General features: G+C 37.2%; 1 protein-coding gene across 5 annotated transcripts in view; it reads right to left on the reverse strand.

Annotated features, from left to right (window-relative positions):
- The window catches only part of GABPA (GA binding protein transcription factor subunit alpha), a 32,126-nt gene that overhangs the window by 8,498 nt on the left and 4,233 nt on the right, over positions 1–19,395 (reverse strand). For all 5 annotated transcript variants that reach the window (XM_019662027.1, XM_019662028.1, XM_019662030.1 and 2 more), the window contains 5 exons: positions 18,103–18,204; positions 15,255–15,399; positions 11,510–11,594; positions 9,094–9,339; positions 3,828–4,022 (listed from right to left, as the gene is read on the reverse strand). In XM_019662027.1, the coding sequence (XP_019517572.1) occupies positions 3,828–4,022; positions 9,094–9,339; positions 11,510–11,594; positions 15,255–15,399; positions 18,103–18,179 (748 nt within the window). In that variant the 5' untranslated portion in view covers positions 18,180–18,204. The remainder of the gene's footprint in view (positions 1–3,827; positions 4,023–9,093; positions 9,340–11,509; positions 11,595–15,254; positions 15,400–18,102; positions 18,205–19,395) is intronic.

Here is a 19,395-nt window from a genome sequence, read left to right on the forward strand (position 1 = left end):
GGCAGCCCAGCTCCAGGTTGAGCTGTTGTTCAGCATCTTAGCTGTAGAGGGCAGTGTCACTGGCCCTCACATGTGGGATCCCAACTGGGGCCCTCTGGCGTCCCAAGCCAGCTCTTAACCAACACACCACTCGGCTGGCCCCTGCTTGAACTTTTAATACTCCTTCTTAAACATAGCTAAATTTTCAATAAAACTGTAGCTGTCCTAAATGTCACAATTGAACTAAATAATTCAACACATCCACACATGTAGCTCTCAGTACAAGAGTTACATTGAAAAAGGCCCCAGTATAACCCTTTAGAGAACCATTCATTACTCACCTATTGCTATTCCCTACTCGAATGCTCCTCTTTACCTCTCAAACAAGAGGCACACTTCCCAGTCTATTACTTTAGCCTATTTACTGCCCATCATTGCACGGATGCTTCTCTCTTGAAAGTGAAATTGCACCCACCAGCAGTCATCTGTGTACTGAGTCCTGGGCCCTGGCTCCCGACACAGTTCTACTTTGGGTGCTGTGCCGGGATCCGGCTCCAGACACACAGAGCTGGGGAACTCACAGGCTGGGAAACTAAAAACAGGGGTGAGTCCTGCCTGAAGGATGAGAGCTTTCTTTGGGATTCCTGAGTTTGGGGGTTTAAATGATTACGTGGGACTAGTCTCAGATAGATCTGGGTGGGTTCTGATCTGAGCACTCAGCTACTGGCTGTGTGACTCTGGTAAATGATTCAACCCACTTGAACATTCACTTTCTCACGTTTAAGTGAGATATCCCCCATCTGCCACACCGCCTCATGTGGTGCTGAGGATTATAGGAAATTGCTTTGAAGCAGCACAGTGCCTGAGACAGCTAACTTTTCAGTAATAAAGATGCTAGTTTTATCCAGATCCCTAGTTTTGAGCATTCTCCCCAAGAGCTGTTGTCTCTCTTAAAGAAAAAAATTTCCCCAAAACTTTATACAAGTAGCTTGAAGAGGCAAAGTGCTATTGAAATTGTCTCTGTTCCATTTGACTGCAAATGAACAAAGGCGCCCTAGCCTAAAGAGGCAAAACAGAGTCACCACCACACAGCACAGGTGTGACGATCCTATAAGATCTGCGTTTAAGCCCCGAGTCTCAGGAAGTTTGGTCTGTTTCCTGGGAACTCTCAACACAGCAAGAGGGGGTTTTTGAAAGCTTGGTCTAAGGGCCTCTAAACACCCTAAATACCGCATTCCTCTGCAGCCCTCACATTCTGGCCACGCACGAAGGAAGCAGAGTGCTGGGAGGCAGAGATCTGGGGTGTATGGAGCCATTTTATGAAGAAACTCTGGATACTAAAGGTATAAGGCTACCCTTTCCTAAAGAAACGCTCCGCAAACTGAGAGCTTTGCCTTTGGTGACAGAAGACAGGTATTCACACCAGGAAGAAGCGCATCACAGAGCTGGTAGTACTGGAACATTTCCTAATTATCTCCCCACATATAATAGAACTTGGATGAGGTTTCAACACAAGGGGAGCCACAGAAAGGCAGTGGCTTGGTGGGGAATCTAACCCAAGTATCTGACTTCTTCTCCTTGACAGATCATGAAGAAGGAAGGAATAAGACATGCCATATGCTGTAGACTTCACTCTACAAGAGGGGCCAGTGTACTAGACTGTGCTCAAAGGAGCCTGTTCTGAGAAGTCAGGCTTGTGAATTATGGAACGTCTGCCAGAAATAGCTTTGTAAGTCATTCTGCCCATCACCAAATTCTGAACTAAGCATTATATTTCCAAACCAGATGGGATTTCCTTGCCAGGACAGAGCAAAGAATCATGGCTGGACAGGCAAGGAACCCCCATGAAACACCCACATAGGCTATGGGGCCTCGTTACTTTTGAAAATAAAACAATTCCAGAGCAGAGCTCTTCTGAAGAAGACCCCCTTTACTGCCAAAAAAAATGGAAAGATACACAGCATCGCTCTGTGCCTATACTAGGAAAAATCTCTGCGTGAGCTTTCAAGTTTGAGAAACCCTAGGAGAACCAGGAAGAGACAACCAGAACAAAGTGCCGACCTGGAAGTGACAGTGAAAACCATGAATCTGAGAAAAACTAAACCGAAATCTAAGAATCCTTGTTCCATTCTTGAGAGTTCCCCCAAAAACACGTGTAAGTAAACATGGTTCGCATGTTAAGTATCTGAAACGATTCAAAATTTACCTTATTCATCTGCAGAGACGAAAACCTGTAAAGCTAAGGACAAACCTTCAACCAGAACATTCAACTTTTTATCTAATAAGAAATAAAACTGGAAATAAACCCTGTAAATGTAATGAATGTGTAGTAAGTCTTCTAATGTCATAGATACTTCTCTCCTCCAATATTTAGGAAAATCAACACAAGAGAGAAACTATAGATCTAAACAATGAAGAAAAGCTTCTCTCCAGAGCTCAATTCTCATTCAAAAGCAAATCATGCACCCTGGATGAAAACCCTAAGAAATAGATGACTATAGAAAATCCCTCAGGCCGGCTGAGTGGCGCATTGGCTAAGAGTTGGCTTGGGATGTCAGCTCTGAGCAGCAGGGCCCTGGTTTGGATCCCACATGAGGGCCAGAGACGCTGCGCCCTCTACAGCTAAGATGGTGAACAACAGCTCGACCTGGAGCTGGGCTGCCACGAGTTGCCAGCGACAGCGTACGCTGCAGTGGGCTGCCATAAGCTACCGTGAGTGGCTGACAGCCGGCGTGAGCTTTCATGAGCTGCCGTGAGCCACCATCCAGTGACCGGCGAGCGACTGCCTCACCAGGGAAGAATGCAATGATAATACCAACATGGGCCAGTGAAGCGACATCCTCCACAACTAGACTAAAGAACAAAAGGAGAGCAACTTGTCTGTTCCCCTTCCCCCGATTCCCCAATGCTGTTCCCTCCCCCAATTCTCCAATAAAATCTTAAAAAAGAAAAAAAAAAAGAAAATCCCTCCACCAAATAGAACTACCAATATGCTACCAATTAGAGTTTCATCCATAACCGTTACAAAAACAAAGTGAGAATTTGTCCTGTTTACACACCCTGAAAAATATATGGGTCTGGTAGCATTTGTGATCTAATAAAACATTGTTAGGGAATGGGTTACTGCTAAGGTATTTTAACAGTTAGTCACTTGAAATATAAATTGGATTAAAATTTAAAAAAAAAATTATATTTACTTGAGCTTTTTGTTGGAAGGCCAAGTAGTTCTTTATTTCTGTATATAGTCACTTAATCATAATAATAATGTCTGTGGAGAACACAGAAACACTTATAACCAGTGGCTTCCAAATCAAGATAGTGGGTTACATGCTCACACTTCTTTCTCCTTTCTCTCTTAAAACCCCATTCAATTAAAAGAAATTTTAAATGATTTAATCTCACTAATAATGGAGAATAGGAAGGAAGCCATCTGTGAAAAATCTTAAATTTCTAGAAGATGAGCAATAAATGGAAGAGGTGACAGGGGGAACAGAAGTCAACAACTAGAACATACGAGAGAGCTAAGAGTAGGGCACAGCGTCTTATTCAAGATAAGCTTCTGGTGTTAGCCCGCTTGGATCCTGGTTGTGCCACTCCCTAGTTCTGTGACTCTGTGGGGCTACTAAGCCTCCGTTTCCTATCTAAAATATAAGGAAAGTAGTGATTTACAGCCTTAATACAGTGATTAAATAAGAAAATACATATAAAGTTCTTGGCACAGCCTTATACAGTTAATAAACGTTAAGTATTATTGCTGTTATCAATTAACAATCACAATAACAAAGTTATAAAGAAATAAAATGAAACTTAAGTTACAATGTAAACAGATAATAATTCTAATTTTATACATTTTCGGAGAAGCTCCAGATGACTCCAGAGAATTTCTCCCCGAGGGACTCGCTGAAAAAAATCTTCTTGGTTGAGACTACATAATTCTCGTCCTGAAATGTTGAGTGTAGTGAGGTCTATGTCAGTCATACTGAATTCCTTCATTACCCAAACTACCCAATGCAAGACTTGGTCTGTAGACCACTGTACAGGATCTAAAAAAAAGAAAAGTATTACCATTAAGCTAGTTCCATCTTAAATATTATATAAATTTATAGTTAACTTATCAACACACACACACACACACACACACACACACACACACACACAGATAAAATTCAGACACCTTGCTTTCCCCAAGTAAATTCAGTATACGAAGTAAAAAGATTTTTATGCTCCATTTTCTCCTCAGTTCCTTTTTAATTTTTAATCTAAATTTTTGATGGATTCACTTGGCTCTACATCAGTTAGTCTGGAATTTTATCAAGAAAAACAAAATGCAAAATTGTTCTCCAGTGGGCCACATGGAATAAAATACATGATTACCCTGGAAGAACGGAGTAAGTTATCCAAGTTTTAAAAATTATTTTGTAGTGGCGTATGATCTGGAGCGTGGAAAAAAAACTAAAAGGGGTTTCTAGGGAGCTAGGTTTAGTCTCCAAAATGTGAACAATGTACTCAAAAGGGAATGAGAGAATAAAACTCAGAAAAAGGAAAACAGGAGATCCAGGGGAAAATGGCGGATCCAGCCCTGCAGGAAAGTCAAGATGTCCTACAGTGACAGCTTTGTGGCAGACATAGAAAAATCCAACCCAGAGATGCATGAGGGTTTGGGAAAAACGAACGACAGGCGCAAAATAGACTGATAGAAATGGGAGAAGTAAGTCTCGGTATATACAGAAATCTATGCAACTAAAAAACAGGCAAATTTTGAACTTTAGGAAAACTAAATGTTGTATAAATGTAATCATAGTCATGCAAGAAATAAATTTTCATACTGCACACAATGATTAATGGCAAAAGTTACATAACAAAATTAAGAAAATGGGGAAAGATAAGGTTTAATTTTGTTTTACAGGGTCGAGAGAAGTACAGTAAAACCTTGGGTTGCAAGTAACGTGGTTTGGGAGTGTTCTGCAAGATAAGCAAAGGTTTCTAATACATTTTAATGTGGTAAACGAGCGATGTCTTGCAATACGAGTAGTTTATTTCCGGAACGAATTATGCTCACAAACCAAGGTACTACTGTGGAAGAGAACTTAACCTCATCAACTATAGCAGGAAGTTAATGATGATTAAAAGTAGCAAAGCAAAAAGTGGTTGTGGCTGGGGAGTAAGATTGAAGAAAAGACATGTTATAGAACTACTGTTTTTCCTAAGACTTTCTTTAAACCAGACTTGAAAGATACATAATAAATGAGAGCTTACCCATGGAGATGGGAGACCTATGGACCTAGACAGCTAGCTAGATATAGACCAAATTTATCTAATCTGTGTTTTATTTTTTGAATATACGTATAATACTTTTAAATGTTACTATCTGACAATGCTGGGAGCCAAAAACATGAGTATCTGTCCTTCTTTTTAATTATTCAAACAACTGGAAGTAAAAATAAAAATAATCTCAACATATTCATCTTTAAACACTTTTTTTATTTAATAAAGGATAAAAATAATATATTCACTCTAATTTTACTCTTAGTTTTAACATTCTCTGTAATTCATCAATTTGACTTCTAACTACTATAAATTCATTGAGTTTTGTTCACAGCTGTTTAATATAAAATAGCAAAAAAAAGTTAATATGAAAAGGAATTAAAGTCCTGAAAAATTAAAAACTGAAGGAAAAAAATATGAATATATATAAATATATATGAAAATATGAACAGATGGCTCTAAGCTCCTGTCAAGACATAAAATTGGTGTGTGTGAAGTGAACTTTAGGGAATTTTCCAATGTGGACTAAATTTCAAAGAGATTTAAAGTAGCTATGACCAATTAACCCTATTTCAATTTTGCACAGAATTAAGCAATTAGCAAAAAAAAAAAAACTACCCTTAGGTGCAGAAATAGAAACCTAAAATGATAGTTTCCTAAGAAAATATTAATCATTTCTAAAACTTTCTAGTAGGTAACAATTTCATGAGAAAAATCAGTGATATTTTAAAGTCTTTCTATACCTAAATAAATCTCAAAATCTTAAAAAGAGTTTTCATTCTAAGTAAACAACATTCTTGTTGGAACTTTGTCAGGGTTTATAATCAGGCTATCTACAAATCATTTTTATACATCACTTTCCATAAAAGATTCTACTACTTAAAGAGTTCTTGTTGAAGGTCTAGCGAACTCTATAAAACATTATTTGAAATGTTTTTATGCTACCTTCTTTCCTTCGCAGCATCCTCCTCTCAAGAGACGACTCTAAACTTACTAACACTAAGATCAAGTACACCATCCATACTGGCTTCTGCATGTCAAAAATAACATTTTCAACTGTCCTATCTCTAAGGAATGGCTAGATCTTATCCTTTAAACTTGGCTCTTTTTTATGTTATTATGCTCCAATTAACGACCCCTCTCCTTGCTTGTTTAATCTCTCCTCCTACTAGTTCCATACCATTTGCCTACAAATATACTCAGGTCACTACCAGCTCTTCAATCTTCAATATTCTTTATTTATTCCCCCAGCACTCCTCCCACTTGCCCTCCATCAAAAGTTAATATTCAATTTTCTCCATTTCTATAATGTCTATTTCTTATAATTCAGCTTTGTCTCTCCATTTGTATAGTTACTTTTACTTAAATCTACCAATGAGCCTCTGATTGCCAAATTTAATAGCCATTACTCTGTTGGCATTCTTTGACTTTCTTGGCGGCATCAAGACTTCTGATCATCTAAAAACTCTCAACTGCAGTAACACTGTACATAGATCTTACTCTCCTTCTATCTCTTCAGCTATTCCATGTCTCCTTCCTCTTCCTCAACCCTAAATGTTGACAAGGTCCAAGAACCAGTCTTTAACATTGTGTTCCTTTCCATTTTCTCTCTCTCCATCAGAGACTGTACAGACTTTTATGGCTTCAATACAAATTCAATGTGACCGAGTCCCAGATAACATCTTTATCATCCCAGCTTGAGAAGTTAGATGAATACTTGAATCTCCCCTCTCTACCTTCACAAAAATCCATCAACCGGTTGCTCAGTCCTATCACTACTGTGGTATCTCCTCCTTTCTACTCCCACAGGAACCACCTGGTCTAGGCTAACCCAGACCTTATCATGTAGTCACACCTCAAGTACAATAATAGTCTCATTTCCCCTCACTGTCTCTCCCTGCTCCAACTTATGCCATATACCACTACCACATTCATTTTCAATTGTCATTTCCATCAATCAAAAACAGTTCTATAAGGCTGCAAAATAACTCCTTACCCACTAAATCTTCCCACTACTCCTGCATACTCGTACTTCTACTTCTCAGCTTTGCACATACATTTCCTATCTGGAATGTCCTTCTCTGCCCAACAATTTCTTTGTCCATAATAAACCCTTTCCCAAATTTCCTCAAGGCCACTATGAGTCCTTTGACATTCTAATATATTTGTTTATACCAGTTTCTGGCAGCTTAAAAACATGTTATCTTTATGGCAATTAACTCTTTTCATCTATCTTCTCTCTCTTCAACCACAATAAAAACACCTTAAGGGCAGAAATTTTTTTTTTATACAGTCACATACTACATAATGACATTTTGGTCAACAGTGGACATTTATGATGGTGGTCCCATAAGATTATGGAGCTGAAAAATTCCTATCACCTGGTGACGTCATAGCCATCGTAATGCTATAGCCATAGTGCAAACACTGCAAAAATCCACAAGGCTGTGGCTGAGAGGGCGACCAACTTAACGTGGGTGTGGGTATGACATTGCAGCGATCCTAGAGCTGGTGCCTGGAACCGGCCAATGAGACCTTGAGGGAACTGGAAAAGGAACGCATAGCTGAAGAAGAGGCAGGAGAAAAGGAAATTGCGGGTGAAGAAAAAGAACCCCCAAGAAATTCACAGTGAAGGTTTAGCAGAAGCTTTTGCAGACCTCAACAAGCTCCTTAGAAAGTTAGAAAACATGGACCCCAACACTGAAAGGTTTTCATTAACAGAGAGGAATGTTCATGGTGCATTATCTGCTCACAAGCAAAGCCATGATGGAAAAAAGAAACCAACCAAGCAAACCACCATGGACATATTTCTGAAAAGAGTAACACATCCTCAAGAAGGGCCTCAGGCAGGTCCAAGAAGAAGACACTGTCACCACAGGAGAGGACAGCTCTCTGTGTCACTGCCCGGAATACCTTCCTGTGGGACCCGGTGTGGAGGTGGAGGACAGTGATACTGATGATCCTGACTCTGTGTAGACCTAGGCTAGGGTGTGTGTTTGTATCTTAGTTTTTAACAAAAAAGTTTAAAAAGTAAAAAAAATCATAATAATTTTAATAGTTTACAGAATAAAGATCTAAAAAAAAGAAAATATTTTTGTACAGCTGTACAATGTGTTTGTGTTTTAAGCTAAATGTTATTACAAAAGAGCTGAAAAATTAAGTTTATAAAGTAAAAAAGTTACAGTAAGCTAAGGTTAATTTACTATTGAAGAAACAAAAATATTTTAACGTAAATTTAGTGCAGCCTAAGTGTACGGTGTTTATAAAGTCTGCAGTCGTATACAGTAATGTCCTAGGCGCCCCCAGTCACTCACCACTCACTCACTGACTCACCCAGAGCAGCTTCCAGTCCCACAAACTCCATTCATGGTAAGTGCCCATACATGTGCACTATTTTTATCTTTTATACCGTATTTTTACTGTACCTTTGTTTAGCTACACAAATAGTTACCATTGTGCTATGATTGCCTACCATATTTAGTACAGGAACAAGCTATACAGGTTTACAGCCTAGGAGCAATAGGCTATACCATATAGCCTAAGTGTGTAGTAGGTTGTACCATCCAAGTTTGTGTAAAGTGCGCTCCCTGATGATTGCATAACAATGAAATCACCTAATGACGCATTTCTCAGAATGTACAGCCATCGTTAAGCGACGCATGACTGTTTTTTATTTCCAGAACCCAGGACAGTATTTGTCTATCATGTGTTATAGTCCCTTCCAAAAAAGAATATAGAAAATCAATATTTTCCCTAAAATTTCTACATCTAAAACAGATACCCCAGCATCTTTTATGTCAAGCTTAATTCCCATTATTCTACCTAACGTGGACTGATGTGTTTTCTCACCATAGGGTATCCCAAGGCGTTCTTGCTCTTTCCTATAACCTTCTAGTGCAGCAGCCCATCTTGTCACTTGTTCTGAGGTTTCATCTGAAATGGTTGTAATGTGTTTTGTGCCATCGAGAGTTATCACTTGAGCTTCCTCAACAAGATGTGCTTCTGCTTCAGCATGGTGGGCATCTGGATCGATAACGACTTCAACTGTTTCCGCAGGTTTAACAATTTCAAGGATGTTGAGCTTTGGTTCAATTCCTTAACAGTGAATTAAAAACAAAATCTAAATGAAAACATGCAAGTCACTAACAAAATTTAGTTTATTTTATGTGTTCTCAAATGGTAGAGCAAAGCTCCGTTTTAAGTATTTTTAGCAGTATGTCTAGAGAATTTAACAGATTCCTATTAAATAATAAAAACAACAACTCAACAGAACTTTGGTAGGTTAGATAACAGTGTTGTGTCAATTAAGATTTCCTGATTTTGATAATTATACTGAAAAAGAATCTTATTTTTTGAAAACACACACACTTATGTATTTAGGAATAGAAGGAGAACACGTCTGCAACTTATTCGTAAGCAGGTCAAAAAAATGTGGGGGTGAGGGAGAGAATAAACAAATGTAATTAAAGTTAACATTTGGGGAATCTGGGTGAAGGGTATCTAGTAAGTGTGTTACAATTCTTGCAACTTTTCAGTAAGTCTAAAATGATTTCAAAACACCACCACCACTGCCACCACACACACATACCCCTACCTACAAACATTAGGAAAAAAAGTACCAATGTGGAATAGAAAATAAAAATTAGACTAGGAAAAGTATAAATGAGTAGTTACTCACCCTACTAAACAAATTATTTACTGACTACTTTTCTTTTTAAAGGACAAAGTACATATTTTAAAAATGCATAGTTTGTTAAATTGAATTTACATCATTAAATTCTGATATTCACTTGCAATTGCATGAAGAAAAACTCAAATCCTTAAGATATTCAAAACAGAATAAACTAGCCTTTTATGATACATCAGATACTTCTGTTAAAATGACAGCTTTAAGAAACTATCATACTGCTTCAGCTTTAAGAAACTATCATATTGTTTAATAGCTACTGTTTGCTCACTGATTCTGTTACAATCTATATCAAAATGTAGTCAAAATGCATTTGAAAGAAACAAAACAATTTCAAACTGCCGTGAAAATCAATATAAGAAAATACATAGCTATCATTCATTAGGTGGTATAAACAGAAGTCACTTTTTTCAAATATACACCAAAAAAAAAACAGAGTTTTTGAAAAATATTTTTCCTAAGACTTATCCCCTAATCCTCTATTTTCAAATTTCATCAAGTAAATTCTTCTTGATGAACACGTGCATTGAGAGGTCAGTAGGCTTTTAATGATAAAAACAAAGATTTTTTTTCCTATTCTCAGCAATAGTCAATCATGGGGAAATTAAGGATCAAAAGTAGATAACTACTGTTTTCAGTCTGAAGAAAACTCTGGTTTGTGAAACATAGTTGTAAGCAATATATGTTCAGAGATTACAATTAGTCTGAAACTCCGGTTAGAAATCCCAACAAGCCACATTTAAAAAAAACTAAAATTCAACCCACCAGAAATGGTTTCCTAATTTTCTTTCTAACTTGTGTACTTATGCAAAGATTAGTGAAATGCTGTGAGGATATGGCTGACTGGGTCACTCAACATCCTTTGCAAATTCCTCTTTTTGTGCTAAAACTGCAGAGACTAGATTTCCCTGCAGTGAGAGTTCCCGAAGTGATTTAGGCTCTAGAATCACTGGTGTGAGCCTTGTATTTAAAAATGAATTAAGAGGGGATAAGTAAGCACATGGCATCTATTTTTTAGCTACTGTGGATCACTAAAGGGAGCATGGTTCCAAGCTGACAGCTATAGTGGTGGCTTTCAGATTTGGCATGTTCCAGCTCATGGCAGCGCAGCAGCTTCCTCGGGAGTCCAGGTCTGCAGTGTGGCCAAGGGATCCTTATCAAGTCAACTAGAGCCTGCTCTTTTAGCCCTCTCTGTGATCCTGCTATTTACTAACTTACAATATACCCCTTCCTGCTAGGTAGAATGTGTTATACTATCTGCATCACCTTGACAGAGAAAATGATCAAATCAAAACATTGTCTGTAGGGGCCGGCCGAGGGGCTCAGTTGGTTAAGAGCTCACTCAAGAGTTTGAGCTCTGAGCAACAGTGGTTGGATTCCTGGCCCAAGCCGAGCAGCCGCTGAGCTGCCAACAGGTGGCAGGATGGCTCAGCTTAAAAAAACAAAAACAAAACATTGTCTGTAACATTAAGTAATTTAGACAATCATCTAAAACACCTAAAACTTATAAAATTGAGTTCTCTCTGTTAGAAAAACATGAGCTAAACTTTTAAAATAACTACACTAAAATTAACTTACCTTGGTAAGAAATTACCTGTACACTCAGCTGTACAGTTCCATCTGTCTTTACTCCTTGGTCAAATAAACTTCGTTCTGGATCCAGCTAAACGGGTAAAATGAATAAGATTATTTTAACACAATCATCTGCTTTAATAAAAATGGATGTACCAAACAGGAATTACTGAAGCACGCTAATTAAATTATAAGAATACATTTAATTATCCAAGTTGTGATATCATTTAATTCTTTGCCAAAATTGAAAATATTTTAACCACTGTGATAGTAATTAAAGACAACATAAACAGAATTTAAGTGGTGGTTTTCTCTGGTTCTGAAGTCTTTAGGATTTTAAATAATCCCAAAAGGCAACTGTTTATTCTATATAAGTATTTAAAGTAGAAGAAAATGCAATTCATCTGTCATGAAAAAGCAAGGGTGTTTAATTAGTGGGGACAATTATTAACAGAATATTTGCCATATCTCCCTTGTAAACAATGACACACATTTAAGATCATGGTTAACTCTAAATCTCTGATCACGAAGTTAATAAAGTTAAAGGACTTATGACTTTACTACTGATCTAGTTATGAACCTCTTTAATTATAATTCTATATCCTTTCAACATCAGTGCTTTTTTTTTCCTTCATATCTCCTTACATTGAATCCATTTCACACAATAACAAATTGATGACAAAAAGTAATTGACTTCTAGACATTTTCGGTTGCCAGTTTAAAAATAGCCTTCCATTGTAATTATCTTGAAGAATGTGTCTGTGTGTGTCTGCATATCATAATGCTGGAGGCATAAGGTTCCCCTACTCTCACTCCCAAGAATTCAGTAAATACTGTAGTGTAGTACAAACATATTTTTTTAATATTAAAAATATATACACATAAAGCCTAAAACCTTAAGTGACTATGCATCTAACCCAGCAGTTCTCAACCTTCCTAATGCCGCGACCTCTTAATACAGTTCATGTTGTGGTGACCCCCAGCCATAAAATTATTTTCGTTGCTACTCTATAACTGTAATTTTGCTGTTATGAATCGTAATGTAAATATCTTTTTGTTTTCCGATGGTCTTAGGCGACCCCTGTGAAAGGGTCGTTTGACCCCCAAAGGGGTCGCGACCCACAGGTTGAGAACCACTGATCTAACCTAATCAGGGACAAGACAAACTGTGTGCCCCCCCCCCCTCCGTAAACACAGGTCAAACGAGGCAGTTTCAGTCCTTAATATAATAGTCTCTCCCTGACACTGTGTTAAAAGTTATCCTAGTATCATGATTTCTCCCCTCTGTGGTAGACACTGGCATTACCCAGCAGAAGTATGGCATGTGTAACTCTGAAGTGAGCTCTCAGGTACTGAACACACTAGCTAGTTCAGTAAGACCGGGCACAGGACAAAACTCAAACATGGTATCTGATCTTGAGTCATATTCCTCAAAGAAGAGCAACTCAGCTGTTCCATCAGCTTTCAAGTCAGGATTCAGCTGAAAATACAAAAGCATTACCGCAAGTGGCAGGCGTTCTCACTCCAAATGTATGTTTATGTTTGCATTAACTGGCATGGAGAACAGAAACTGCTCTCCGTGGCCTTTCTGAGCAGAGGAAGGGGGACAGGGAGGTATGCAAAATGAATCAGACCTCAGGTTAACTCTGAATTCTATGATATGATGAGTTATGCATACTTCTATTTATTCAACAAATATTTATTGAGAATCTATGACAGGCTGGGTACTTTGCAGGTCTTACTTTCATTTTGGTTAAGCCAGGTATTATAAAAACCAAGAAACGTTAAGAGCTGAAAGACAAGTAATAGATGAAGTTCAGATTCCCCTGTATTTTACATATGAGAAAAACCAGGTCAACTCCAGTGACATTGAGTTATTCAATACAAACTTTCTTAAAAGTCTGCCTCGAGCCAGTGAAGAGTTTCAGAGTCACACAGGCCTGGGTTCAAATTCCACTGCAGCCCTTTGTAGCTACACACTGGATTGGGAAGACTGTTTAACCTCTTTAAATCTCAGTTTCTCTTATCTCCAGAATGTGACTAAGAATATGCTGGCTTCAAAGGCTGATGTGAAGGTTAAATAAGATAATTCAGGAGTGTTCTGCAGTTATTTTTTCATTCAATGTAAACGCCCATACAGCTCTAGTTCACCCTTTTTAAAAAATATTTTATTGGGGAATCAGGAAAGGGGAACAGACAAGCGCCATCCCCTTTCTCCTCAGTCCAGCCGTGGATGACGTCACTTCACTGGGCCATGTTGGTACCATCACTGTGCTCCTCCCGGGTGAGGCAGTCACCTGCCAGCCACTGGACGGCCGCTTATCACAGCACATGCCCACTGCCAGACAACCGCACAGCAGCCTAAGCCGTCGCCGGCAACTCACGGCAGCCCAGCTCCAGGTCGAGCTGTTGTCACCATCTTAGCTGTAGAGGGCGCAGCGCCACTGGCCCTCATATGTGGGATCCGAACCGGGGCCCTGTCGCTCAGAGCCCGTATCCCAAGCCAACTCCAATTTTTAATGGCTGCCTCAAATTCCAATCTATAGAATTTATTTATCCAATTCCCTATTTTGGGAACATTTGAGTTTTCAGTTTCTGCACAATCATGCAAAGAATATCTCAGACATACACCTCTGCTCAGGCAGGTGAGCATTTATGGACAAACAATTCACTGAGGTGGAACTGCTAGTTATTTCACATTCAAGATCAATGGACACTAAAAGCTGAATTACCTTCCCCAAAAAGTGTTAGTTTATTCTTTCACTGCAGACTGAAGAAAACCTTAAATCCTGAAATTATAATATTAGGCCCACCTACATTGTTCAGTTTTTGAAGAGCAATTTCCTCCCTCCCCCAATATTTGCTAGACTTATTAATAGGAAAATATATAAGTATGGTTAAATGGCAACTAAAATACACAAATTTCATTAAAACATTTCAATTTATTGCATATCAAACTCTTAAAAATAGTACACATATGATTTTAATTTTTTTTTTAAAAAGCAAAAGTTCTATAATATACAGAAGGGAAGAAGTAAAGAATAAAACTAAATTAAAAAGATGACACAATATACATTAGTACAAATTAGTATTAGAAAACAGTATAAAACTCTAGTGTATGATCAAGGAAGGTCTGGGGAAACTATTTGAGCAATCCAATCTAGCTACTACTTTTTATAAAAAAAAAAAAAAAGACTATAAATATTCTGAAAACATAATACATTGTTACAATACTACCACAGGTAAAATCCTATTGCTTTAATAAACTCCAATAAATATAAACATTGGTATTGAAATTCTTATCCAAAATTTACTGCTGGAGGAAATAAAGATGGAAGGTAATATGAAAATCATTTGGTAAAATTATCTCATTTTAAAGATGAAGAAACTAATGCACAAAGAAGTTAAAAGCAATTTACAAATAGGGTTAGAACACTCTTTTTCAGCTTCCAAGGTCAATGTACTTCCCATTACCTTATGATTAAGCTCTGATTCAAATTTAAACTTCTCATTTTTTAATTTGTGAAAGTAAAAAAATGAAATGTTTGATTCAGTACTCAATCTTTTAAATATAACTTTAAATGGAGAAAATTGTGCTGAAAGAACTTTTATTTCTAAATGCTTAAATTTTATAATAATATAGGTCAAATCTAGCTGTAGCCTATAGAGATTAAAGGCCAACAAAAAAAATTTTTCTGATACAGAATTAATTGCTGAAATACAAATCTCAAAAAAAAAGAAAAAAGAGTACCTGGATATCTTGCAGGCAAATTTCATGAGCATCCAAAGAACACTGTAGTCTTGGTTCTAGCAATTTTTTTAAATTGCCTATTGGCTCATTGATGTCTATGGCCTGGCTTACACATTCAGCTGGTGTGTAGGTTTGTTCTACAATGCTAAACGTTAAAGAATATAATAGTTAACAATTACATTTTTACCCTGGGTATTAAAGTAATAATTTGCTCAAAACAAAATTCAACACCAAAACACATTTCTGGTCTTTGAAACTCATTTCTGCATAGATAGCATTCATAGTGGTAGACTCATCAACCAACTAGTGTTGCCAAACTGAATACTGAATTGCACAAAGAAATGCTAACTTGAAATTTAAAGCACCCTTGCAAATGTATCTCATTCTGTATATACATGTGTATGTATATACAGTACATATAAATATTGCATATACAATATTTAAGGGGAAATGTTTGCATTTGTTATATCTTCAAGTCTTCTCAAAATTTGTAAGCCAACTCTACTAGTCAATTTCCCTTCCCAACTACAATTAAATAAATGTAAATTATAAGATATGAAAATATAAGTTACATAAAATACTTTCCACTTAATTTAATCTGAAAATTACTGGTTATAATCAGCATAGCTCCACATTAAAAAAATTATATTCTTTCTTTAAAACTCTGTTAGGGCTCTTTCATGTTGTTATTTCACAATTTGAATTCTACGGAACTGTAAGTTCCTTAAAGGTAAAACCTTTGGTAAGTAATTCTATGCATCTTTTGTAAATCCTTATTTGGGGCCAAATAGAAGACAGACACCAAGTAATCCTTACTGAATTCGTAAATCTGGAATTCAATTAAGTTTCACATATTTAATTTAAATATGATTTAAATCTCATTTGCAGTTGTCAAAAATAGTATTTAAAAATTTGTCAAGTTCCATTTTCACATAAATTCCAACTATAATGCAATATATATGGCATTCAATGAATGTATATAACCTAAACTCCTTCTAAAACTTTTAAAATTTATAAAATAGATGACTCTAGATTAAAAACAAATTGTTAAGTAACAGTAAACTATTATTATTGTTATTAGTTAAGGTAAAATAATTGGTTCTTTGGCTAAATACCGAGGGTGCCAAAAAATGTATATAAGTGGACACTTAGGTCAACATTGCTCAAGCAGTAGTTCGCCATAATCAGAAGTGTGTGCATGCTGACAGTAACCACTTTGAGCACCTCTTGTAATGCAGAGGTCACACGTGACTTGCATCCGTCTTTTGTTATCGGTATATTGAGTATTACAATTTAAAAAGTTTTTTCCTTTCTTAAAATGTGTATATATTTTTTTGGCATCCTCTGTAATTTTTATCAAATTCTTCAGCTATAGCACAGTGGGTTATAGCTTTCTTTTTTTGTTAACAATGATTCTTTAAGTCAGATGCCACTTTCAGACAGATTTTTTCAAAGACCTATTTTACATGAACTCAACATTTAAAACATTTTAAAATATTTTGTTGCCACCATTTAAGCCTTGGGAGGCTTACTACAAAAATCTGAATTACCAATTTCTCCTGAAAAAATCGGGATGATCTCAAGTCACTCGACCTAAATTAGGGCACAGCAACAATCTGCTACAGCTGTGTTACAACTGCTCCCTTTACACAGCTACTCCCCTGGTCAACATAGTAACTACCAATCTCTTACAGAAGGCAGGCGACATCAGCAAACTTTTTCTATAAGGGGCCAAATAGTAAAAACTTTAGGCTTTGTGGAGAGAGGGAGGGGGAGGGGGAAGAGGAGACACTTCTGAGCTAGAGCCAGACCTCTTCTCTGAGCAGAAGAGGAGGTGGAATGAGTAACCATAGCCTGCTGGCAGAAAAATGGCGAGTTGCTAATCAACTGGCATAAGACCTCAGTGATACCAGACAAGTAAGTTCTAGGGATCTGTGGTGCACTGTGCTTATAGTTAACAACACTGTACTGTGCATTTAAAAATCTGTTGAGGGTAGATCTCATGTTAAGTGCTGTTACCCCAATAAAATGAATTTTAAAAAAACTAAGGCCTTAAATTTCAGCTGCAGTCTTAACTCTCAGCATCCTATTCAACCTCAGTAATTTTGTCCATTCCCACTAGTTATTCTAAACCTTCTCTACAATAGTCCTCTTTTACTTTCAGCATATTATCTCATCTCCTGCTTTACATAGTAAAGTGGGACCAATAGCCCTAACCTTCCTCTACCTTCTCGACTCCCAAATCTCTAGTTTTACTCATATTCTCCCCTTGGATTCTGAACTTATTACCACTGCCCTCCTTCCTTAATGGAGTAATATTCTATTACTAGTCTAAGAACACTTTTCACTACTCTGTATGCTTAGTATTGTACATACAATTACTTCCACACCTATATGTCTCCTCAAATACAATGTGGCCTCTATAAGAACAGGTTACTGATTCATATATTCATATATTCCTGACAGTTACTAGTTCATAGCAGTTACTTACAGATATTTGCTAAATTAGTTCCAGCTGTGCATTAAACTTTTTCTGAAATAAAAGTAACCAGTACAGACAAAAGAAAAAAAAAGAGTCAAACAGTGCCCTAAGGGATAAAAATGATCACAATCAATTGCTTAATCATTATCAGCTATGCTAATTCTATCTTTAGTTTAAAACTTTTTCCCTCTCAGCTACAAACTCATTAAGTCAGAGGGAAAAAAATCAATACATTACTCCCCAAAATGCTGAGGTCAATTGAGAGAAAACAAACAAAACAAGACCCCACAAGAACTCTGGCTTGATTCTTAATTTTAATTAGGTATGTTAACAATATAAAGAGTGGTAAACTCAGAAAACACCCACCTTTCTTCTGTGCACTCTGCTTTCTCTGTTCCATCAATCTCAATTTCTATTAGCTCCTCTGCTTCTCTTTTAGTCATGGTTGAAGTATTTCAAACCTCAACCCTGTAAGAGTTAAATTATAAGACATTTTGAAGCTATCTACACAAACAGAAATGATACACAAGAAGTAGAAACCCAATTCAAATAAAAGCAGAGGGTAAATAGAAGAGGTGGAAGTAATGTCCACATAAAAGAAAACCCACAAACGATATTTACAAGGTGTGATTAAATATGGTGAATGTTTAAATTTAAAAAAATTATTACAGTAAAGTCACATTGCCATCAATCCCCCTCAAAATACTCCCCTTCACTTCGAACACCCTTATTCCCATCATTCTTGCCACTTTCTGAAACAGGTCTGGAAGTCCCTCTTTCATGAGTATCTTTAGTTACGCTGTCGTGGCTGCTTCGATGTCCTGCATCATTTTGACTTTGGGGAAGAGCCAGAAGTCGCACGGTGATACAGTGAATAAGGTGGATGAGGACACACTGTAATGTTTTTATTTGATAGAAATTGTCGTACCAGAAGCAATGTGCGACACAGAGCCTTTCTGTTGTGATAAAAAAATATGGTGAATGCTGAGGCCGAGGACCATCCAATGGAAAGGCAGGGGTCTTCAATACAGTTAAGTGGTGCATCAATAGTAACAGCATGTGGCAAGTTTCAACTTGTTTGATGAAGTCAGTTGGGTGTGAGCTACAGATGAGACAAAGTGTGTTTTAAAGTGTGCCATAAATCATCCTCCATCATGAAAACGCTCCGTGTCACACATTGCTTCTGGTACAGCAATTTGTCAAACAAAAACATTACAGTGTCCCCTCATCCACCGTAGTCACTGGATCTGGCACCATGCGACTTCTGGCTCTTCCCCAAAGTCAAAATGACTATGCAAGGTAAACGTTTTGAATCGATTCAGGGCATCAATGCAGCCACAACAGTGCAACTAAAGACACTCACAAAAGAGGATTTCCAGAGCTGCTTCAGAAAGTGGTAAGAATGATGGGATAGGTGTGTTCGTAGGGAGGGGGAGTATTTTGATGGGGGTTAATGGCAATGTGTCTTTCACTATAATAATTTTTTAAATTGAAACATTCACCATATTTTTTTATCACACTGCATATAAACTAGTTTTGTTTAGATCGTGTTTATTAGCCTGATATAGATTTGTTGAAATATTATTCAGCCCAATCTCAGTCAATAAATTAACTCAAATTACTTCAAAATCAAGTGAAAGGTATGTTAAGTATATTACA

The sequence above is a fragment of the Hipposideros armiger genome, unplaced genomic scaffold (genome assembly GCF_001890085.2).
Source record: "Hipposideros armiger isolate ML-2016 unplaced genomic scaffold, ASM189008v1 scaffold_363, whole genome shotgun sequence".
Taxonomy (NCBI): domain Eukaryota; kingdom Metazoa; phylum Chordata; class Mammalia; order Chiroptera; family Hipposideridae; genus Hipposideros; species Hipposideros armiger.